This window comes from Cinclus cinclus, chromosome 5, assembly GCF_963662255.1.
Source record: "Cinclus cinclus chromosome 5, bCinCin1.1, whole genome shotgun sequence".
Lineage (NCBI taxonomy): Eukaryota > Metazoa > Chordata > Aves > Passeriformes > Cinclidae > Cinclus > Cinclus cinclus.
Window position 1 is genome coordinate 51,704,632 of NC_085050.1, and position 25,299 is coordinate 51,729,930.

At 39.6% G+C, this 25,299-nt stretch overlaps 1 protein-coding gene across 6 annotated transcripts in view; it reads left to right on the forward strand.

Moving 5' to 3' along the window:
* The first annotated feature begins 3,161 nt into the window (after positions 1 to 3,161).
* Positions 3,162 to 25,299, forward strand: part of MANBA (mannosidase beta) — a 54,203-nt gene continuing 32,065 nt past the window's right edge. For 2 of the 6 annotated variants that reach the window (XM_062492986.1, XM_062492989.1), the window contains exons 1-4: positions 3,742 to 4,724; positions 20,853 to 20,947; positions 21,448 to 21,553; positions 23,460 to 23,630. In XM_062492986.1, the coding sequence (XP_062348970.1) occupies positions 20,880 to 20,947; positions 21,448 to 21,553; positions 23,460 to 23,630 (345 nt within the window). In that variant the 5' untranslated portion in view covers positions 3,742 to 4,724; positions 20,853 to 20,879. The other 4 variants (XM_062492985.1, XM_062492988.1, XM_062492987.1 and 1 more) reach the window with 4 other exon arrangements.

The window sequence follows — 25,299 nt, forward strand, 5'->3', positions numbered from 1 at the left end:
TGTTTGTCCTTTAAGCAGACTCAGTCCTATCTGGTGCAGATTTCTTGTACGTTTGGGCTTCCTGTTCCAAGCAGGGGAACAAAGGGAGGAGCTGGTAGACAGGAGCTAATGTGAACATGGTGAATAATTCTAAGATTTACAAAAAAAAAAAAAAAGAAAAAAAAGCTTAATTGGTAATTACCTTGATGAATACCTACCAAAACCATAGGTAGTCTAAAAACAATGTAGTGGATCTTGGTTCCTTTGGAACATAGGGTAGAAAAATGCCTATTTAAACTTAATGTAAAAAGTGAAGGTTTTGGAAATGTGAGTTGTCCTGTCCTACTGTGGTAAAATATTTTTTTGTCATGATAAATTCTGTAATAGCTTCGGAGGGGTCAGCTTCATACTAGAATTAAACAAACTCTATATTTTAATGAGTTTTATTTGAGAGTGAGTATAGAGAACAAAATGTCAAGCCAAGACGTGTAACAGGGGAAGAAACTACAGTATTCTCTCTGCAATAGTTTTTTAAAGATTGCTTGCTTTTTGTTTAATTGGGGTTTGAATTTTAACAACACAATTGCAGTAAGTTTGTTCAAGTTTCACTTGGAAAAATCTTCAGTGGTTTTAAGCACAAAAAAGTTTTTTTGGGATGCAGGAAAAACTTGATCTGTAGTATTGGCTATGGATTTTTCTGGTTTTTTGTGTCTTCTGATGCATGCATCATCTATATTTGTTGTAAAATGAGTATGCATACATTTCTGTGTGCTTGAGTAAAAGCATTTACTCAGTTGCACTGTGCCATAGTTTTATATTAGGATTACAGATGATAACTTTTTCTGAAAAGTCGGGCTTTAAGCAGACCACAGCAGCAAGCTTTGGTTGCTGTGGAGGCATGGAACTACAGTCTGGCAAACTAAAAGATAACCAGTTAGTAGATGGGTGTGCAGACAGTACCAGTCCTGTTAGATTGGATAGTTGCTTATGCAGAAAGGAGTTTGCATTAATCAGCAGATAATGTGAGGGTTTAAACATAGCCAGCAATGTTCTATATAATTCCGTTGTTTTTGCAGCCTTTTCCTTCAAGTTTTCTCTGGTAATTTTATTTCAAACTCCTTGTTGCTTTAAAAAGTGTTTTTAACAGGCATTATCATCTGAAGCATATAGATTAGGTCCATTAAATGTGGCTGGTGATTCAGAAGTCTTCAGTCTTCATATCCCTAGTAAAACTTAAAGCACTTGGAATTCAGATGAAGATTTACTGCTCTGTTTATAGCTGTACAAAAAAAAAAAAATGTTTTTCTCTGATTAATTTGTAGCTTCATACATGAAAATGAGGTGAAGACAAAGCCCTCTTTAGTTAAACAAATTAGCACTAGAATAGTGGAATCAATTAAGGATCTTAAGGTATGAAGGTTATTTTACTAAAACACAGACTATACTAATTCCTTCAAATGTGGGAAAAAAAAAAGTGCACCAGTTGGATTTACCTGGTTTTTGGTTCTTGGTGTCATTGAATAGATGGTATTTTACCCCAGTGCCTTCAGTATAAATGTGAAGTAAGTATAAATTGAGGAACAGTTGGATTCAGATCATGATAGGCAATCACATATTTTAAAAGGTAGATGGAATTACAGCTAAAATACTTTAAGTATTAGGCTGAGGACTTGCATTTTGGCAACAGTGCAGCACCAATGCAGAGACAGCATGAGAACATGGGAAATAAAACTGGGTAAATATGTCATGGGAAGGGAAGGTACAGAAGGGAAGATCCTGAATTACTGTGAAGTGAAAATGGCCTGCTGTCAATTCATGCATTCTAATATAAAAAGCAGCTGGTTTCAAAAAAATCTGGAATAAGATAGTTGATAAATTACAATTGTGTTTATCTTAGCTTGACAGAGAATACCAATTCATAATAACCCTTAACTGGAAAACCAGTTCAGAGTGCAGACAGACAAGGTCTTGCAGGTGTGTAGTGTAGAACAGTTCCTAAATTGGTGTTTGTGATGGTTTAGCTGATGCCCATAAAATGATTTGGCATTTTCGGTTAAAGCAACAGTAAATTCTGCAGTAACTTTGGTCTGCAGTGCATTTAGAAGCAAGAACTCAAGTCTTCTGTAGAGGTAGTTCAAAATTGTCAGTGTCTTTTTTCTGTACTGCAGTGGTTGGTTCAATGTCAATCAGTTGTGGGGGAGAGTTCAGTGGCTTCCAGATAAGCAGGAGTAAGGGCTGTAACTATTTCTAGAGCAGCTGTCTGCCTTGGGTAGGTTAGAAGAGGTGACAGGCATAATCTTCATAGTGATAGGTGCCAAAAGTGAAACTGAATTTAATAGGACAGCTCTGTGTAATGTAATACTTGAAAATTCCTCTGGTAAATATCCTTGTTTGCCCGAAATAGCTTTTGTTTGGGGTATTTTTGCCTATGCATTAGAAGTATTGGTGAGACTTCAGTGTCTTCTTTCAGCAGTGAAGGATTTCAATTCATTATGGGACAAAGCTTTATCAGGACAGACAGTTGATTAGAATATATTGGTTTTTAACAGCTTTTAATACTGATCTTTGATTTCTGTGCTCTTGAAGAGTAGGCCTCTCTCTTTGAATGGGTTCTGCTGAGTTCCCTTCAGGAGCTTCAAGCAGAAATACTGAAGCTCTGTACTTCGGAGTCCTAGGTTTGGCAGATTAGGTAATTCTGGATTTTACCTAAACTTCATTAATCTTCATGTTAACTGGGCATTGTCTCATCACAGACATAAGGTGCGGAGTATGAGCAATTGCTTAGAAGGTGGTGATACAATGTTATCCTCATGGGAGGAATGCTAGCTGGGAGCTGGCTTTGCTCCAGCTACTTTGGCAGACTAGAGTTGTGGAGACAGAATTTCGAAATGCCTTTACTTTTATCGGGGATGGGAATTCTGACTCACGTTTAGTCTCAGATGTGATCTCATGTTTCATCAGCGGGAATGCAAACATTAAGCTGTTACCTGTGTTTTGAAGAGCTGCCTCACAGGCGATGTTCTCTTAGAACTAGCATTTGGTGACACTGAGTATGGTGGTTTAATGTACGCTGAGGAGAAGAGAAGCCTTTGCTTATTTTTAAGTCAAGTCTGTTTTGTTTTTTCCCCCCCTTCTGGCCAGATAAGCCTCAGCATTCCTTAAGTTACACTCTGATGCAAGTCAAAAACGAAACTGTTCAGTCATGAGTCCTGGGTGTGGGGGGGGAGTTATTGGTTCCTTTGTTTTGTGGGGTATTGAGGTTCTCTTGAGAATGTTATGAAACCCAGCTTTCTACCAAATGTGCAACTCTAATCCTCTTGAGATCTAAAGGAGGAACTGCAGTTTGCAACCTTACATAGATAACTTAATGTGAGTATATAAGCCCTTCTTCCTGGCAAAGTTATGAAGGTAAATTGTGAAGATCTGTCATAGCTCTGGCAAAGATCACTGTTCAGTGTGAAGCTGTTAATTGTTTGGGGAAGGATACTCTTGCTAAAACAAGGTTTGCAGATTACTTGCCGTGGTATTAATCCTATTGTGACAGTGAATGCTGAAAATTAATTCACAAATGCCTCAGTAATTGAACGGTCTATTCAATATAACCATTATTTTATTATTTTTCCTTTTGAAAGGTTTGGGATGATGCTCTTTTTGGAGTAAGAGGTCCAGATCTCTTCGTAAAATTCTAGATTTTGTCTCTGTACTCATAAGAACATTGAGGAGAGCATCACTGTTAGTGATTGCAGGAGTTCTCAGGTAACAAACTTAGTGGAGCATGGTAGTGATATTTTTCTAGAATGGATTAGTGCTGGCTGAAGAATTGAATTTAGTATTTGAGAGTGGTGGTGTTCAATCTCTATGTCTGTGAAGAGGTAAAGTACTGCACCTCTCAAGCATGTCTGTCTGGTCTAAGCTCAGTAACAAGCTGCCAGAGCACAAGTGCAGATGATGAGTCTAACCAGCATTAAGAGGTAGAACTTTCATGTGTACACAAATCGTGATCTGTTTTTATTGGTTGGTTGTACTAACTGCTCTTACAGTTTGAGTTGTATTTCATGAGGATGTCTCAAGTTCTTGTTTACAGCATGATTTATGTTTCCTGAGAATCTGTTTCAAATTTACTGAAAGCAGCAATTCAGGGTATCATCCCACAATCACAAGAAATTGAAATAGAGACAAGGTAGCTAGATGGCTGCTACTCAACTTAGCTCTTTTTGTCCTTTCCTACTTTGTATATGCTGCACTTCACACTCAGAATTACTGTTCTGGTACAAAGGATGTGAATTTTCATAGCTTTAACTAGTTATTTATAAACTGAGAAGTAAAAAAGCATTCTTCTTTGGCTTAACTATAAATAATATGAGAAAAGCTTTGAGAAAATGTGGGTAACTGTGAATTGTATTTTTCCACATAATATTCTTTCAAATACTGGTAAGACTGATGTAGAAAAATGTTCCAAATTTTCAGAGTGGAAACATGAAAAATCAGCTTCCTGGAAAAACATTGAGCAGTTACCTTAAAATTTTTAGATGCAAAATTCAACTTGAATCAGCCTTTTTTTTTTCCCTTTTAATTTCTTTTTTTTTTTTTTTTATGTGACTGATGTGGCATCTTAATATCTTACACATGCATTATGCTGTGCTTTACGAGAGGTGGGAGGGGAGAAAAAAAAGAAGGTGAAAAGAGAAGTTGCACTTTGCTGTTCAACTGAAGCTACATCTCTGGTTCCCAGGGCAGGAGACCAGGTATGGAAATGGGTTATAGTTGACCAGTCAGCCCTCCTAAACTTGTTTTCTTCCCCACAGCCACCCTGCCATGTTTGTCTTTCTGCTTTAGAGACCTGAGCTTGTTTTTGCCACATACGATTGCACTGCTAGATAGGGCTTCTCTTTGCTGCCTTCCCTGATCTGATGGGGAATGTCTTTTATGTGATTTAGCTAGGCAGTACCTGGAGATTCTTTGAATAATCCCAGTGTATGAGCCAGTATTTTATACAACTGCTGGAGCAAGTAATGCCTCTTGAAGTGCAAAGCATGAAGAAAAGGGGAAGGGGTAGTAAAACCTTTTACTTTATCACTGCAGTAGTTCTAACTAGGAGGTGAGCTTGTAAAAGTACTGAAAAAAAATAGATTAAGAAACTTCCTTAAGGTCTTAAGTTACATGAGTACAGGTAAAACAAAGGTCATGTATGTATTAAGATTAGGAATCTAGAGTGCAGATATACAGAGACAGACTGAGGGTGAAAGCTCAATGTTGTACGTCTCAGGTTTTAAAAAGTTCCCATGAAGCATATGCTGACACATACCTCATGTATAATTTAGGGTGTGGACAGAGGAGAGGGCAGCCAGCTGTACTTTCTGAGCCAGCTGCAGCAAACTGATAAGGTCTTCTTAAAGAATTCTGCTAGGAGGAAGTAGCAGTAATAGTTGGTGGTTACAAGATTATGGGTCATTGCCGGGAAGCTGGAAGGATAAACAGTGGATCAGCATCCTTGGTAATGAGAGAACACAACAAAAGAGGTCTTGAAAAACCTCCAAGTTCAAACTACCACCAAGATGTTAACTAAACAATGAGTGACTTTCTAGTTATGCAGTGGCTTTCTTATGTCAGCATTAAGCTGTCCCCTGCTAACTGTGAAAGCAGGAGAGGGCAGGAGCAGCTTAGTTGTACCCTTATGTCCTCCAAGTAAACCTTCATGTGTCTGACCAGGTATGGATGACCCAAAGTGATTATTGTGGAAAAATTGTTGCTTGTCAACTTGCTAGGCATATTGAAGTACTTCATTAGACTGAATTGCCTAAAATATCTTTTTAAAATAGTTTTAAATATCTTTTTGGTGTGATTAAAATTACTAAGGGCATTTCTAGGCCTTTAAAACTGTGTTTGTCAATATGACCACTGTTGATAAACTACTGAAAATATGCTGAGAGAATCAACATAATAGAAACTTTATTGACAGGCAAGTACTGAAGATAATTTTGCATCTTGAACCTTCTAAGTGCTTAATAATATTCTGGAGTCATGATAGCTTCCTGTGATGAAGAAAACCTTTCATCAGAAAGCCATGCCCTTGGAAATGATTGTTTGCTGAATGCTGTTTATGTTGTTAATATGTAAAAAGTGCCAAAAGCTTAGGTGGCTGTTCACTCTTCAACTCACTAATTAAAACTTTAAATACCTTCAGAATATTGTGGCACTTCTGTGAAATATTCTGTAGACAGCAAAGTGTATGAGTGTGTAATACAAGGTTTAATTGAAGTTATATTGTATCTTTTGTCCTTTCATTAGATCTATATTAATTCAGACTAGCTGAAGATCTTTGCTCTTGCTGAAATAGTCTAGGAGGAGATTGATTGCAGGCAGTGATCTCTTGTGGTTTTTAGAACCTCTGTGTATACAGGCTGCTGTTGCCTTTGTGCTTATCTATAGTCCTTGTGGTGAGAAGAGTTCTTCCATGGAACAGTGACATTTGTAGAAGCAATCGAAGGCATAGGGCCTAATTTGAGCACCAGATTATTTGGATTCACTGGATGAGAATTTTGCTGTAAACAAAATGTGTGCGAGTAGTATTTTAGCCATGGCCATTCCCTGAAGGGATCCTTCTTTAACCAGGGACTGAGCTGAAAAGACAAGGTTCTTTTCAAATCCCTAAGGCTCATTTTTTAATGTTTCTAGCTGTAGAACTACTGCCTGCCTTCCCTTCTTCCAGTTCAAATATCAGAATATTAAAATACTGACTAGTACCAAAACAAGAGATCTAGTCCAGGAATTCGAGAAGACACAAGGAAATGGAATGAAGATGTGTCAAGGAAGTTCAAGTTGGACATTAGGAAAAAGGTTGTTCTTTACTGAGAGGGTGGTCAGTCGCTGGAACAAGTTCCCCTGGGAAATGGTCACAACATCAAGCCTGCCAGAGTTCAAAAAACACCTGGATGTTACTTTTGGTCATATGGTTAATTTTATTCAGTCCTGCAAGGAGAAGAGAGTTGGATTTTTGATGATCCTTATGACACTTTTCCAATTTGAGATATTCTTTTATCCTTCCAGTACTCTTTGTATGCTGCAGTAGTCTTTTCCTTTTTGTTGCCATGAGAATCAAGCACATAATGCCTTTTTTTTTTTAACAGATGGGTGTGTATATAAAGTATTTTTAGTGCTGTTGATGTATGAAGTCATTTGGGAAAAAAATACAGAGTCCATATTAAAGCATGCCTGTTTCATGAATGTGCATGTGTCAATTTCTGTAACTCTTACTCCTGAGACATTGGTACCAGTGCAGCAGGTGACAGGGCGCATAGCTTCCTGGACTGCATAAGGATGTAGCTGTTATGTAAAAGGGTTTTCACTGGAATAATTCACACAAGTGGATATTTTTTCCTGTGTAGCCATGTTCTTGGCTTATGCTGTTGCTGAAGTGGGGCTTGAGTTGATTCGGTGAGGACTTTGTTGATTAAAAATTCTGGAAATTCTTATAGGTGATGAAATAATCATTAATCTTTCAAGAGGCAAAAAAGTGTCTCTTGAGTACCCACAGTTTTCAGTGAAGTTATTCTGAATACTACCTGGTGCTTGCATTAGAATAATTATGGTAGAAGTGAAGGGACAGAATTTGTCCTAGTGCTGGAGCCAGGTGCGTTAGCCACAATGAAGGTCTGAGAAACAGAGGTCCTACCCTCCCCAATGGTTTGTTTGGAGTCACTTGAGTTAGAAAAAGAAATGCAGCTCCCAGCTGTTTCAGCAACTCCAAATGCATTTGCATTTACTCATCCAGTTTATCGGCTACAAACCTTTGTTGACATTCTCTTAATACTCACCTGCACAGAAAACATTCATTAAAACAGTAGGCTTGATGTATGCTTCATATTTAGTGTGATCCATCTGGTGTATCCTGCTCTCAGTTGGCAAAGTGCCAAGCACACTGGCTCAGTGAAGCCTCTCAAACTTCTGTCATGGGGGAAAGAGTTTGCTACCTACAGACGCCCACATTTTGAGGGGTTTCATTTCAAGCATTCAGGGGCAAGTTGTACTGTGGTCAAAGATGACAGTCCAGTTTTAAGTCTCTAAGAAAGGCTAAGCAACCTGTTTCATAATGTGTGCATTTGTGCTTTTTTCTGTAAGCGCCAAAGAATCAGTATGTTTTCAGTAAGTTTTAATGAGAAGTGAAGGGGAGCTTGGACAGCAACACAGCAACATACAAAACATTGGTTTTGCTTCTTATGAAACAAAGAGTAAATGGCAATGAGCAGCGTTACATAATTTTACAAATAGATTAGGATTGTTTAGAAATGATTTATAAAATGAATAAAAACTGTGGGAATTCCACCTTCTAAATAACATTTAGAAATCTGGCCATGCTGACTTTGAAGATCATTAGGCTTTTTTGTGCCTGTTCCATGGAAGGTGGTGACCTGACACCTAAATCCTTTGGTTTAAGTGCATCTCAAAGCAAGATGTTATGTAGAGATACAGGCTTTTGCCCCAGCATGCCTGATGAAGTTGAAGGTTATACTCAAGGCATCACCCATCTTTCTCCTTGAATTTTAAAATTATTATTACATATTTTTTGCCTTTTCCCTTCCATTACGGTGTTTGCCTGGAGCAGTAGCTTCTCTTCTACATACTTACTTTTAATTACTTGTGATAATGTTGGGTAATTTTGTTTGCTAAGGAAATCCCCTTGCAGTGACTTACAGACTTTGCCATAATTATGAAAGAAACTTCATTTGAATTGTCACTTCGTGTTTTGCTCATGATAACCTACTACAACATTCTCTTCTAGTGAGATACTAATATTATCCTCATCTAAAAGAAATCTTAATTTATTTCCTCATTTTTTAACTTCCTTTTGAATGGAGTTCAAGGTAAGTACCGAGTAATGTCCTTTAGAAATCCATAGCTGGAGAGCTCCCTGCATCCTATTGTCTTTACTCCAGCACAGAGTAACTGCTCTGCACAGTGGTTCTGTTCTGCAGATGCAGTCAGAAGACATAGGTCTGGTGTTATGCTGAGGAACTGTGAGGCTTTCTTATGGATATTCTGTGCTGCCTGAAGGTATTTACACTCATACAAACATGTATACACTGATAGTGCTGCATATGTAGAAAATTCCAATGGTCTGTGGTGGTGGTGGTATCCACAGGAGCCCAGTTACCAAGACAGAGCATGCCCTGATGTGGACTGCTGTGAACACAAGTCCTGTTTGGCTTCAGAGGTGTTTACCTTCAGCAGAAGAATGGTACAGGGTGGACAGGTGGGGGCAGTAATATCTTGGAAGTACTGCATCCAAATCTGTGAGAACCTCTTTGTTTAAAACCTTTACATGAACTCATTGGATGTGAATTTGAAAGAGAAAATAGCAGCAGTCTGTTGTAATGATAGAGATTGCATAGCATTTGGAAACAAAGGACTTCTGGATTAATGTGGCAGAGTTTGGGCAGCTACAGTGGAACTGCTCTGAATTTATTCTAATAGAGCCAAAGGCATGGTTTTGTCTTAATTGATAAAGAATATCTGCTTGCAGTATTGTAAAGCAAGAATTGTAATAACCTCCTAAATTTGTGGTATTTCAGAAAGGGGATTAATACATAGTACACAATAAAAGAAAGCACTTGGTTTATCTTTTGTGTCTTAATATCTGAAAAGATTAAACCACGTCCTTTAAAATTCATATCTTGAAACAGCAAAAATGTCATTTGTTTAAAAATACCCTCAAACAAACAAAAAACAAACTCTAAAACTGGGACATGAGAATGACACATGATTTAACTTAATTATAAGCCTTGAACAAGGAAATAGCATGTTCTCAGAATACTTAATTACAGCATTGTTTTTAGGTTGAGGTTTTTTGGTGTGAGTGTTGCTCCAGTCAGTCTTAAACAGAAAGAATAAATGGCAAAACAGTACAGTAGTAAAGATCTTGAAATGCAGTCTCCTTCTTAATGGGAATCTGTCATGTGACTTGTCAGCTTCCACAGTGTCTTGCTGGAAAAGATTTATGAAAAAAAAACTAACCCGTAGTTGTTTTTTGACAGCTGTAAATCTGCTTCTTGAGAAATAATATCCTGTAAGATCTCTCAAGCAGCATTGCAATGTTAAAACTGTTTTAGTGTTTTATCAGTGAATTTAAGGAAAGAACACTGAAATGTTTGCCCTGGAAACATTACTCATTGACAGATGAGGACAGAAACAGAGTAAGGCTTTCTACTGTTATTGTATAATAATTTAATAGTCCGCACTATTAAAGGTGAGAAGATACTAATTTTGACTGAATTCTACAGCATGCAAAGCCAGGTGAGGTAACTCAATCTAGGATGATAGCTTTTTTTGGCAATCTCACTAAAGGACAGCTGGGAGTTGAACTGAAATGGGACCAGCATGTCAGTAAGTCAGTATATTGAGTGTGACTTACTCTGTCTTAAATTTACACACACAGTAACTGTTCCAACAGCTATGTTTCTGCATGGCCTCCTGCTGCCCAACAGTGTGGGTCTCAGCTATCCCTTTTTGAGGTTGGCAGCAGAAATTTAAGAGAAAAAAAAAATCAGCCTCTTTCTGTTTGAGTTAGTATTTCTCAGAACTGCACCCCCTCTTGTGCTCTCACGGGTGAAAAAAATTACCTGTGGCTGGATTGTGTATGTTTTAATGTAGGTGAATGGAAGGACTGGCATTTTTATATTGTATTGAAATGAAGGGTTATCAGCTCTAAAGGATTTGGATCAAAATCATATAGGCATGTTGACCATGTTCAATCATCCTTAAAGATTATTTTGGGGTGGATTCTTACAGTATGCTGAAATAGGTGTGTGAAAGCCAGGAGCTAAAACAAAACTTTGGTGTTCCTGTTCTTGTCTTGCACGGCTTCAGCTGTGGGGGACTGGTGTGAATCGTTCCCAGTTCATGGAGGTGAGCTAGAAGCCCCTGCACCCCCTGGTCATTGGGAACAGAGCATGAAGTACCGTGGGTGTTACACCTGGAGAGTAGCTAAGGCCTTCCACGGAGCTGTTTAAAAACTCGGTGCCTTAATTCCTGCTTTTGGGCTGTGAATGAAGGGATTAACCTCTCAAGGGCACACAGGAAAGCTACAGCGTGATTTGAAAACCATACTTCTTGTATGTTCTTTCTTGGGAGCTGATGCTTCTGTCCTTTTGCAGATGAATTTACTGAACTTTTATAAACAAAATCACAGTCCCGCTTTATGAGGAAACCATCGTACTTTGAGATGTCCATGGCGTTTCTTATGGTTTTATATGCCTCTGTAATTTTATGGAAAAAAGGGCGTGGAAGTGTGAGGCCATATAAAAGCCTCACGATTCGAGGGAGCCGATATTGAGAGAACGCACTGGGGTTTTGTCACAGCTCTTTCTCATCCCTGCCCGCCTTCTTGCCGTTTTCTAGAGCACCGAGTGCATTTGCGGCACCCGAGAGACTCGTACCCGTATTACAGCGCCTCTCCTCGCTGTTCCACCGCGCCCGTTGGAGGAAAACAGAAAACCAAGCCGCCTTTTCGCCGACGCGCTGGGGCCGGGCCGAGCGCCGGGAGCCGCGGCCGCTCCCCCCCGGCTCAGGCCGGCCCAGAGCCGCCCGCAGGCCCCGCTCGCAGCCGCGCTGCACCGCCCTCGGCAGCCCCGAGGGCGTCCTGCCTCCCCTTCCCGCCCCTTCCCTCCCTTCCTTCCTCGCAAGCACCGCCCCAGGTCGCCGCTTTCTGCTCTCGGCGGCTCTGTCGCCATGGCTCCCGCCGCGCTGTTGCAGCTGGTGCTGCTGTTGCCGCTGGCGGTGGCCGCGGGCGGCCCGGAGGTGCTCAGCCTGCGGGGGAGCTGGCAGCTCCGCAGTGGGAATGGCTCGGTGTCGCTCCGAGCAGACGTGCCGGGCTGCGTTCACACCGCGCTGCTCTGCCGGGGCCTCATCCAGGTACGGTACTCCGAGAGCCGGGCCCCGGAGCGGCCCTTCCCGCCGCGGAGGAACCAGAACCCTGCAGCCCCCAAAACACAGCTCCGTCCCGGCAGCTGCCCGGCCACTGCAGGCTTGGTGGGCGTCGCCGGGCCGGCAGCCAGGCTTCCTTTGGTGGCTGCGGTGTACTCAGTCCCGCATAAGGCCGAGGATACAAATGGAAGCTTTGCAGTATGTGAGATTGTGGTTTTGACACGCAGCAAAGGTGCTGACACCAGATTCCTGAAATAGCCTCAGAGCGTGCAAGCCATGCTTGCCTGCAGTGGTACCTCAAAAGAATGAAAAGTTAAACCCACTGTCCTGAAGTTCGACTTGCTGATGCACTAAGTTTAGGGATTTCAGGCCGTTCAAATGCCCTTTTAAAACTTGCAGGTAATTTCAGAACAGTGGAGATGATAGACATCCATTCTGCCTAAGGAAAGTATAGTCTGAAACAGAAGAAGTTAAATTTAAAGGACTAACTCCTGTCTTAACACTTCGAATAAGCTTTTCTGCTTCTGTTTACACTTGTCTCTCTTAAATTTTTAAATTTATACAAACACAGCAACCACTATCTTGGACAAATTTTCAAAACTGCAGTTGGGTACCATAGTATTCTAATACTAGCATAAGGTGTCTGTGACTCAGACCTGATGAAATGTGGCACTAACTGGATCACTGTTGAAATAAGATGCCTTTCTAAAAGGAAACAAAGAAAATGAAATTTGTACCTGGAACAAGGAAAGAAAGAAAACACAGTGAAATTAACAAATTTATCTGTAAAGGTGATAAATACAGTTCTGTGCTGGAAAATGTGAAGTATGATCGTAAGCTGTGAATGTATTGTATTATCCCTCCTTTATTGTGGGCCCAGTAGTGCAGTTCTTTTGCATCATTTATTTAAAAAACACATTCCAGATGTATGCATTTTGTATTTTCTACTTCTTGGGTTTTATCCTTCAGCTTATTATACTCTTGATTTGACATGTGAAAGGAGAAAATTACACCCTTTAGGCAGGATAATTTTAGCATTTTCTATGTTGGCACAGTTTGGGAATCCCAGCACTAATTATAGATTCCAGAGAGTGTCACTGCCAGATACAAAGCATCAACGTTCCAAAAAGATGTTATGAAGGGATAGGCAGAGCTGTGATCTCTTGTTTTAACATCTGCGCGCTAAGTGATGTGACATCTTCGACATTGAGAGTTAAGGTTTCAGAAGCGCTTTTCTATAGTTTTCAAATGTGCAGGGGGCAGGAAGACTTTATATGGAGGTGCTGGTTTCTCTGATGCATGAGGAATACTGAACGTCTGGGATGTTTGGTTGTGCTGGCAAGGTGTTGCTGCAAGAAGTGTGAATAATCATCCAGGAGAAACTGTGACCAATGCACTGACTCAGGCATGCAGGACAGTGATGTAATGAATGACTCACATTTAACAATTCACACTAAGTACACTTACAAAGTGAGAAGATGTGATTGCTAATTTAAATGCATTGCTGCAAACTGACTTGTAATTTAGTAGTATATTTGGAAACGAGGATCATGAACTCTCATGTGCCTGGGCAGAATCCCAAGCCTGCACAGAGGCATGAGAGCTTAGTCAGCCAGCTGGGTAGCAGTGGGTGCTTGGCTAATTAAATCGATGATGGTTGGTTATGGTCATTTAGAACATGTTTACTTGAATACAAGTAAGAACTTGCTCCGAACACGTGCTGGTACAGCTGAGTATGAGCCTGCTGTGGACTGGGTGCTGTTGCCAAGTTGGTGGTGTTGCTGTCAAAGTGCTGAGTTAATCAGAATGGTTCACTGGTGTGGTTGCTTGACCTCTGGACTGGACCCAGCTGGTGTCTAGCTAGTTCCAAGAATGAGATAACCTGTTTTTATGTCTAGGTGTGTGCAGGTAACTCAAGGCCATCTTAAACCCATTCTTACTCAGTTTAGGCAAGCTCAGTTTACAGAAAGAAGCATTCACACAGATTTGCACCAAGATAACTAAATAGTTTCAAAATCGCATTTTTGTGCAAAAGATAGAATGCAGACCATGCCAAAACAAGGGAGCAACCTTAGCACATTTGAAATCTATTGCAGATGGTGTTAAATGTACTCAATCAGTGTCACCATAGTTGTTGCACTCTGCAAAGTAGCAGGCCTGGGTTGTTTGGAGGAAGTCAGTGACATCATTCATTAATGCAGTGTGAGGCTTTGTGCTCAGAGGGGGGCCCAGCTGTTTGTCCTGAGGTTTCTTTGCTGTGGTGAATGTGACCAAAGGTTTTCAAGTTCAGCTGCGTAAAATCATGTTCCTATATTCCTGTTTTTTACAAAAGCACGCACACTGCCCTAATTGTAGAGGCATAGAGCACTGGTTGCTCCATTTTTTCAGAGTTCATTATCTCTGGAAATCAGCCCTTTTTGGTGTTGTGTCAAGTGTGAAAGTAGGAGATTTATTATAGATGCCTAAATACGGGTTTTGGTCTCAAGTATTTTTTTTCATTTGTTCTTTTTGCTCTTTGCAATGGAATATAGGATCTTTATTCATAATCTTACAGAAGATATCACTAGATCAGTAACCCAACTTGTAATCAAAAGTGCAGATTGATCTGAAAAGCTGTACCAGGAAATAGAAGAACAAAGATAGTGGGAACAAAATCATTCTGGATAGTAGGACCCCTATGTTCAGCAACCTGGTGAAATCTAAATTTTTTTCTGTGTGATTTGCAAGTGGCAAATAGCTCTGCATCCTTCACTTTTGCATCTATGAGATTTTCAATGGGTTAGCACCCAAAAAAGAAGTTTAAAACAAAATTTGGAAGGGCCTACTTTAGCAATGTAGCTTAGTGGGCATCTCACAATGAGGGGAAGGAGGGCAGCAAGGGTAAGCTGATGAATATTAAGCCTTCAGAATGTGGCTTAGATTGCAAGACTAGGCTGCAAGCAATTTATTTATCATTGTGTGGTTCATTTCAAATTTAGGTCGACGCACAGTTTTTGCCCAGGGATGCTCTAGCTGATTGCGTGTCTGTAGCCTTACTTTAATCTGCTGTGCAGGCCATACACTTGAATTGAAAAACATCTCTCCGACACTGACAGTTCATTACTTATCTCTCTGGATCCTCTTAGCGTTTTTTTCTAGAGATGCCTTTACTTTGGCTTATAAAATTGATGTTGGAGGAACGTGTCTTTCTGAAAGCACCAAATATATGTGTCTCAAAAGATGCTCTTAGGGAAGACTGAAGTATTATTTTCTTTCACGTTCAATCAACATAGTTCAAATGCTGGATTAAGTATGATAAAATCTCCAGGAGATTGCATGTGTGTTTTTTACTTGGTTGTTTTAATAACATTTCATTAAGACACTGTAGCTCTTACTACTATTTACATGTAAAATCTAAAACAACACATGAGAAATGCACATAGACAAAGGTAATTGTCTCTTGCATAAAGTTAGAGCAAACCGTTGTTTTGAATGCAGACATTTTGCAAACTTGCAGTGAATCTGTTGCTAATCCTAGAGCTCTGGAAAGAGATTTGCCAAAACCATTTTGTCTGAACGTTTTGCTTTTGACTACTGCCAGTGTAGTATTTTCTTTCAGGCACTGTTCTGGTAAGCCATAGAGGTAAATTGCTTATTAAGTCTCTGTGCTGGAAAAGAGCATCCTCTACCACAGACTATCCACATTCTACACAATGCTGTTTCTTGCTGGCATGTGACTACTGTAAATTTTCAGTTCTGCAGAATATGGCTGTTGTAGCTGGATGTTTTCATATGCCAGCCATTTGCGTTTATACATAAGGCTGTTTTGTCTTATTAGTTGTCACTTAGACTTGTAGAGAGTGTTATGAGAAGTCTGCAAGTGTGATGCTGGTACAGGAGCTGGATAACACTGCATTTTCTGGCCTGTTAGACAAAGGCATGCACTTGACAAAGATGCTCTTGGTCATACTTGGATATCAGAATTTATTAGAAGAGACAGAAGTTTATGTACCCCAACTGATAGTTCTACATTTCTGGAAAGTAGTGTGGTTTTCTGTAGCTTGTTCTGCATTTGTATAAAATATGCTGTTGTTTATTTTCTGTCACTTTATCACAACTTAGGTTTTTTTTGGAACAAGCAAAGTTACAATTCCATTTGGTATTCTATGGTTCTGTTCAGGTTAGATGGCATTAATTGTTGGAATAGTTGATTATTATATTATTTTCCACTAAAATGCAGGTGCTTTGCTGAACTGTGAAAACATATGTGCAGACATTAAAAAGCTGTCGTAAAATTTCATATATATATTAAAGGACACTTAAGTTTTTCTTTCAAAAGCTTGTGATGTTAAAAGAGGTAAGATTTATAGTGGTCTGTTAAATATATTACAGTACTCAGGTAATATTAAGCAGTGGGTGTTACTATGTTAACTCTTTTGTCATATTTGGCCTAGTGTTCTGCTGTGACACATCTTGAACATTCTTGAACATTGACAGTGACATTCAGTTTACTGCTTTCTGAGAGCAGCTACTGAAATGGAATTACTTTAGGAGGAACTTCCCAAACTCGTGTTCTGAGAATATAATCCATTCATCACTACTGTTAGTTCAGCCTGACTTCAAGCTGTGAAAATTATATAAATGTCCTAACTGCTATTGCTTGTGATGTCAAGGAGCACATGGGTGTAGGTGAGTACATATTAACTATTTAGCTTTCTGTCTGAAAGTTGCCCAGAGCAGAACCATTAAAATGTAAATCATGAAATATCACTTGGAAATTTTATTTTGTTAATCTGTTATACCATCAGATTTTTTTTTTATGGTGTACATGATAAAATATCAGCAGAGTTAATTTATGGGAGAAGAGCAAAGTGACTTCAAATTAAACTGTAACAAAAGCAGGGTAAGGCAAAGGAATCTGTTTTTTGTTCTCTCACATGCCGATCTTCCACCTGGCTGCAGCTGACTGTGTCTGGTGTCATTCAGGTGCCATACCCCTCAGAACTCCTGGACCGTGGAGGGCCAGGAGGTGTTCCTTCATGGGGCCAGGGGGTGCCTGGCACTGCTGCTCATTTGGGCTTGGAGCTTCATTTCTCATGTGTTCATATCTCATCCTTTTCCTGCTTAACAGGTGAAGCTCTTGGCTTCAGCGTAGCTTTTCAGTATCCCCTTGTTATAAACATTCCCTGGTTGGGAATGAGTAAATAAAATTTAATTTGAACCTGTAGCAGTTAAAAAGTAAAGGGGAAACAGTGCTGGGAGCATAGCGAGACTCTCTGCTCACCAGAGGCTCAGATCACAAAATTGCGTTTTCGCCTTTTATACACTCAAGCCTTAAGCTTGTATCAGCCGCATTAATACACCTGAGCAGTCCTGATATGTCCTGCCGGTACCTCTCACAGTCCGTGGCTTTGCCCAGATATGTATATTTGGCTCCTCCTAGGGTCGGTGGCCTCATCCTTACAGGTAGATTTGGCTCTTCCCAAGGTCTGTCGGTCAGTTCTCCGTGCTTTTGGTTGGTGGAGCCCCTCTCGCATCTTGACTGGCGATGAGATGTTACCCTGCCAAGCCTCTCAGCAGCAAGTGTCCCTCCACTCTCTGTCGCTTCTTGCAAGGGGCAAGCATGCTCCCGTCCCCCAGAGCTGCAAGGCAGCAAGCACTCAGGGAAAGGGGAGAACTGAAGGGAGAACTCAAAAGGGTTTAAAACTAAACTGAAATCACAAGAGTACATGTCAAAAGAGCTCTAAACCTTTACAGAACTTCTTCCCACCATACATAATAAATCCTCCTCATTTCCATGAGCCAATCACTCTATTTATAACACCCTTAAAATCATTGTAAGGAGAAGCTTCCATCTGGGCGCTGGCAGTCCCTTCATTGTAGTGCTGCCAGTGCTTTTGAAGTCCTGCTGATGTCCTGTTAGCCGACCTGGAAATTGCTTCCTTTTGATGATCTGTAGCAGGGCTTTTAACCTCCTCTTAGTAGGAAGTGATTTGCTGCTTGCTTACAGCACTGAGATTGGGAGCAGGGAACAAACAGCAGGCAGCTTGAATGCTTCAGGTTTTTTCCCCAAATTGCAGGGAGCAGGAAAATGCAAAGTTATTATGTTTGATGGGATCTAAAAATAGCTATAGTTGACTCCACCCCTCTATGAATTGCTTCCAGGAACACACTGAGCTGTTGAGCTATTGAATACGAAGTGTATTTAATAGATGTTCAGCCTATTTCCTACCATCTTTCAGTTTCTCTGTGTGCCTTTAAGTGTCTTGTTTTTTTTTGCATGCACTTTTCAGAACTACGCCTTTCATTCTGATGTGAAATGATTTAATGTGGGATGAAATTCGGTTTCAGAGAAATCCAAACAATTTGACTTACATGGTTACATCTTCCAGCACTCAGAACTAGTTGTATTTAATAATGAAAAAGTTAATAACCTCACAAGTGTATTGGCGAAGTAATTCTGCTTTCTTAGAGGACTTCGTTGTGATTGTGCGTTTCTCCTGAACCTTGAAAATTGTCTTAAAAGCATTGCTTGAACGTTGCCACAACTTACTTTGCAACAATCAACATTTGCCATGGTTAAAGCAGCTGACCAGTTATTAGCATTTAACAGCTTTTCTGTGTGATTTATGAGCTGTCTTACTGGGTAGGTAGCAATGATATCAGTAAACTGTTAAGTTTTACATGAAGGTACATGGAACTGTGATCTTTCCATCTAAAAGGGTGGATGCCTGTGAGTCAGAAGGGCTAATTGGCACTTTCTATGACACCTGTTTCAGCAGCCACTGCATTTCTTGAAGTTTGAAGGCTTTAGACTAGTAAAGAAGAAAGCACCTTCAGGAAAAGGATCTTTAGTACCTTCTCAGGTTTAAATATGCCACTCTAATCTCCTGTAAGAGCCAATTTAGCAATGATTTCTGCTTCTGGTAAAATAGTCCTGCATTTCTGCTGCTAGACAACCAGTTTTGTGTTTTCCAGAAGTCAGGACTTCGTTCATGAACATCTCAGTATCTGTGCTTTGGTGGGAAGCCATTGACCAAATAGCTTTACACTCTGCTGTTGGTAGTGCTTTTGTAACTTTCCTCTCACGTCTTTTGTTAAATATTTCACACATACAAGTGGCAAAGATTGAAATTTAACATGAAGATTTTTCAAAGTATAATGTGAAATAAAATAATATGTAATGTTAAATACGAATATGTATGTATATGTAAATATATATAACATGGTATATAATGTTAAAACAAGACTGTTGATAAAAATGTGCTTTTAAAAGTACATATTGTGGGGTTTCACAGTCTCTGACATTGGATGCTTGCCTCTCATTATCTCAGTACAATGATCTCAGTGGAGTTTCTTTTATGAGCCTAAATTTTGTATATTAGTATGCATTTTTTGGCTTTAACTTTTGCATCTTAAGAAAAGTCTGAGATATATTCCCCAAAAGTAGTGGAGTGAATGTTTTAAAATTCAGTGATAGTCCTGTAAGCTCATGATAACTTAACTTTTAGAGAATACACTGTGTTATCATTAGAGAGCTCACAGTTTTACTCAGGTGACAAGATTTTTCCTTTTTGACTCTTTCCTTGTAGTAGGAAATTTGATTGATAGAGTGTAGTATGTAGAGGCACCTCTCCCTCTGTATGAGTGCAAGGAATGATTTTGGTATCACTGTAGGACTCCAGAATGGTCTGTGCTGCTGAGGAAGGGTCACTTAGATCTGATTTTGTTCCGCTATGTAAATAGGTTTGTGTGTTTATTACAGAGCCTGTAATAAGCCCTGTTAGTTGTTAAACAAATATAAGCTATAAGACAAGTTTTTTCAGAAGATTTCACATCCCATATGTGATTATTATGCCTACTGACTCCTGAAGTGGGGAGAAAAATTAAGTTACAGCAATTAGGGGAAAAAAAAAAGCTGGGCAGATTTTCTTCAGTGTGACTTAGGATATTCAGGGTGGGTGTGGGTAGTTAAGTGTGTTGGTGCTGTTAGAACACTCCTATCAAAGCAAACCTTAATGCAGCTCCCCTCTCTTTGAGCCGGGGTTCTGCAGGCCAGAAGAGATTGGCTTTTGTTTTGGGGCAGCAGCTCAGCCATGCAGCTGCTGCAAGGGCTGGAACGGGGGTCTGTCAGGCAGGGACCCGGGTACCTGCACTCTGACATGGGGTGGGACACCGTGCCCCTCTGCTACCTTTGTGTGAGGTGTGAGGCTGTGGGGTGCCAGATCCCTTAACCTGTGTGAGGGACATGGTGACCCACTGTAATAAATACAGCATGAGGCCAGAAAGGCTCAGGACACAGTTTAGACCAGCTGTGCCTTCTGTTCTGCCTACGTAGTGTGGTTAAAGGGAGGATGCATTTGGTGTAAATGCAGTACTAGTCTCAAGAACAGTCATTTAGTTTTTTTACCAAAATTGTGTTGCTTCTCCTCTCTCTTCATCCCTCCACATATAACAATTTCATTTATCCTTACTGCACCAAGTCCAGCTGACAAGGAGCAACGGGATTATTTGCAATAACTTTAAACTAGAGATTTGTTCACTGCTGTCCCTAGAGGTCTAAAATGCTCTTTCGTTGCCTCTTAAAATCTTATTAGTCTTACTTTCTCTGTAGTTATGAGGGTGATTGTGTTTCTGTTCCTCTCATTAAGTCACAAGCTTTCCGGGTTTATTGATTAATTTCCAGACTAGTAATTTCTTCTGTAAAAACAAACCCTGCTACTTCTAGTTTGAGTGATTGTAGCAGACAGGGTTTTGACCTGTATAAATAAAGTCAAATATTACTAAAGCTTTGCTTTCATGTAAAATTTCAAGGGTGAAAAGGAATATCAGGACTAACTAACTAAAGTGGATTTTGCATTTGCAGACCGACTGAAATAAGAAGTGTTCATCTAATGGATACTGTGATGCTTTTTATGTAGCAATACTATTATTAAGTAAATATTTTATTTTTCTTTTTGTTGGTCTGTTGCTAGGATCCATACTATAGGTTTAATGATGTGATGTACAGATGGATCTCACTAGATAACTGGACTTACAGCAGGACATTCAAAACTCCTTTTGACATCAGGTATGCAGTAAAGGTATATCTAAAATAGTCCTGTGCCTTCTTTCATGCAGACTTGCAAGTTAGTCCATTGGCTCAAAGTCTGCTTATTACATTTGTTTCTGATACAACAAATTATGCAATTGTGCAGCTACAAATCTCTTGTTGCAGAACACTTCAGTTGTTGATTTTTTATTTTTTTAAATTAACTGTTAACAATTATTTTTGAATTGTCAGCTGAGAAAAGATAATACTTAGGCAAGTTGAAAGCTATCCCATCTAATATCTGGTGGGTATATGAACCTGCTGTGTTCTTGAACATGCTGACTTGAGCTACTTCAGCTGTCATCTTAATTTGATTTATTTAAAGGTACAATTTAGCTACACTGAGTCAAATGTTCTTGCAGGTCGCTGAGGCAACTGCTGGTATAATAGTGATACACATTTTTACATTGTCTGTCTCCTGTGTGTTTTTAACTCTTAGGTATTCTGGCAGTTTTTCACAATTATGTTTTATTCTGTAGGAAGTGGCAGAAAGTGAATTTGGTTTTTGAGGGAGTGGATACAGTAGCACAGATCCTGCTCAACAATGTCACTCTTGGGAGTACAGACAACATGTTCAACAGATATGTAAGTAATGTGTTTATTTCTGAAGGTGCTTCTGTGTTTCTTCAAAGCCATTTTGTTCTGAGCACTTCCAGTACATTCAAGTACCCATAAAAGTAGGTGCTTGGATGCAGAAAGTGTTGACCTAAGGACTGCATGTGTAATATGGTAAATGTTAGAAAGGGAAGTGCACTTACCTTTCACTAGCAACAGGGTCATATCTAGAGGTCAATGTGCCTTGTCCTAAATGAGAGGACCAATGCAAGAAGATCAATTCAGCTAATAATATGTCTTGCTTCTTGGGATCTGTTCCAGCTCCAAGAAAACGTAAGCTTAAATCTGTTTTATTAGCTGTAAATCTACTTACTAATTGGTATTAGGATGGTTTACATGTCAATACTGCAATGAAAATGCATGTGTTGTAAAGCCTATGTGAGTGTTTCCATGCTTTTGGTTTTTGAAGAGGGTGGATTATTTTTAATATGGTACTTTGGATAACACTGTCTTGCATTTTTGAGCTTTGCTTATGTCAGCATGAGAGTATTTGTTATGGAATGATATTGAGAATGGCAAAAATACTTAAACTCATTTTATGGCTTTAAAATACAAAATTATTCTGGTATTAGCATAAGGAGCAATCCTTGCTTTTGTCTTAAAAGAATCAGAAAGTCTGAAAAATTAAAGGAAGAATGATAGTGGAATAACTGAATTACAAATGAAATCTGGTGTCTCCATGTCTCAGCGTTTACCATTCTGGCAGGTTTTACTGCAGAGGCACTGGACTGAGACATAAGACATTCTGCCACCTGGATCTATGTGACCTAGGACAAACCACTTATTTTCTCTTTGACTTAGTTTTACCATCAGCAAAATCAAAAATTTCATAGAGCTTTTATGAAAGTGTAATTATTTACTGATTGAAGAGTATCTACAGTAACATGCTCTGTAAAGTTAGGAAGTGGTATTATTTTGTCCATATTTCTGCAACTTCATTTTTTATCAGATTGTAACAATTCATGAAATGGCCTTCACTGTAAAAACAGAGTGTTCTGCGTTAAATTGAATTGGGGGTTACTGTGATCCAGGCTTGTACCTTGTTCACCTGTTCCACATGGCAATAACATCTGCAGGAAGGACTCTCTGAAGGCACTGAACTGGGGAATGCTATTTGCTTTCTAATTTCCTGCTGTATGCTACAGGAGTAAGTGATTCTAGCTGGGCTGCTCCCAAATTAGAAAAAAAATTGCCAAGGCTTGGCTTTTCACAAGTGTGCACTTTGAGGAGTAAATGGGTATTAACCATTGGAAACATATTGTCTTGATAGCACAGGATAATTCTGAAATGGAACATTTCTCCTTTTCTTCAGCCACACTGAAGGGGATTATGTGACCTGGTGAGGAAGTCCCCAGATACTTCATTTGGCGCTCACATAGAATGTGTGTCTGTACATTTGGGGGATGAGAATGCAGCTCATTTCATTTTGGGGAATGAACTAGGCAGCTCAGTGCCTTGTGGTAGATGAGCTGGCAGCACATTGTGAGCTGGAAGTGCTCCTATATGGAGCAGATTTCTGAGTTGGAATAAGGTGTTTTCCCAAAAATGCAGATGAGTTCTGAATAAGGAAGGAGGGTAAAGATTCTCTTGCTGACCTCGTCCTTCAAGCACTTCTGTGAGAAGCCTGCAATGAGACCTTGGTGTGAGGAAAGTGGTTTTCCCAGAAACATCTCCTTCTACCCAGAACATTCCTGTGGATTTTCTTTTTTTCAGTTTACAAAGTAGTTTTTCTTTTAAAACCAGAGTGTGCTGTGACTGTATTTCAAAAGCTTTTGAATAATATATGTATGGTCTTAAAATCCCCATGTAATAGTGGTTTTAAATGTCATACATAAATGTCAGCACTGTAATGGTTTTGTTCTGTGTTTTGTCCTAGAGCTTTGATATTACCAGCGTGATCCAGGAGGTCAATTCTGTTGAAGTCCGTTTCTTGTCAGCCATTTCCTATGCAGCAGAGCAGAGCAGGTGTCACAAAGCACACAGCATCCCCCCAGCGTGCCCTCCACCTGTGCAGAAAGGGGAGTGCCATGTTAATTTCATCAGAAAGGTATGGACAGAATTGTCTGTCTCTGACTTCAGGCTGGGAAAGAGGAAAAAACCTGTAGAAACCTGTCATCTTGAACGTTTACAATGCAAGAGGCATGAGAAGGCCAGACTTCATATCTAAGCAATAAGAATGTTTAAAAGGCTGTTTTCACCCAAGAGTCAGCAAGGAGACTTACTGCTGAGAGGGCAGGATAGCAATGGGAAATGTGTAATCATTGCATTTTGGTCCACTGGGTGGGTTTAGCAATGCATGCTGTCAGTAGAGTTCACTGTTGCAAACACCAGTGTGTATTGCCAAGGCTGTAAAAATCTCATCCAAGCTGCTTTGTGAGTGTTTGCTGTTGCTCATGTACTGTGCTATTTATACTGGGCAGCTCTGGCATGTCCCAAGAAGTGTTATCTAACAGGGGACCTGTTCTCATCTTATTAGTGTTGCAAAGTGTGACTTATATGTGCATCTTCAATGAAAACAGCAGTGTAATATAAATGAATGAAACTCAGAAACTTTGTTTTAAGATATGGCTTCTTTGCTGCTACACCTTAACTCAGAGCAAACTGTCATTTGAGTAGCATCTCATGTATTTCTGATAGCTTTGCAGCAGATAGAGGCAGTGTTTAGATGATCTTTCTAATTTCTCTTTTTGTGTGTTTTTACACATTTGTCTCCAATTAAATGCCTTTCTTGTTAATTATTTTCAAACTTTATTAGAAAGTCCTTCTAGAGTCTCCTCAAAAAATGACTAGGATCCTGTAAATTTTAACCTGGATATAATTTCCTTTAAAATTTATTAACGTAAACATGGACTCCATGTTGTCCTGGAAAGATCCTTTAGTGTTAGGATCCTAGGATTTCTGTTTGCTGCTACTTTTATTTTGTCTACATTTTAGAAAGTTTGTTAGTTCTTCCAAGTCTACTCTGTTTCTCAGAAATCAGTGCAAGGAGAGTCTTGGAAGGAATAAGGCACTTACTCAGTTGTAGTCTTATTTATAGAGCAAAAGAGACCTGGAATGATTTTATGCTTTGCTGAACTATACCTTTAAATTTGTAAGAAATACCCTAGTGCTTTTTCCTCAAATGAGTTTTTTGACTGTACTTGGAAGCTGCTCCAGAAATTTTCCAGAAATATTTTGAGTTCTGAGTATATGGCAACAACAGCAGCTATGTCACATTTAAAAGTAAACAAACATACTAGGACATTGCTATAAGCTGGCAGCTTCCCATCTGAAAGTAATGGAGAGCTGTTTACACATTTCAGGTGCAGTATTAAGTGCAGTAAATTTATCTAAATCTGAGTAGGAGTTTGTGGCAGAACACAAACCTGTCACTGCTAATGTACTCCAGTGATACAGGCGTATTGTTCTTGTGACATACTGTTTCTGATAGCAGTCTCTGCAGTATTTTTAGTGAAACCTGCCAATCTGTCAGTGATTCATTTGTTTATTTTTTATAAAGTGAAAGTGGCTTTCAGTTGGACATGTTTTCTAAGAACATGTTATCCCTAGTTTTCTGTTTGAAATAGGTGCAGTGTTTGCTTCCTGGAAGGCTCTTTTGCAATTTCATAGACAGGGAGGCTGGCTGGTAACTCAAGGGATAGGCCAGGCTTGTGCATTGTAGTTTGCCCAAATTAGTATGCCTTGGCTGTAAGTTATTAGTCTCTAAATTTAGAACT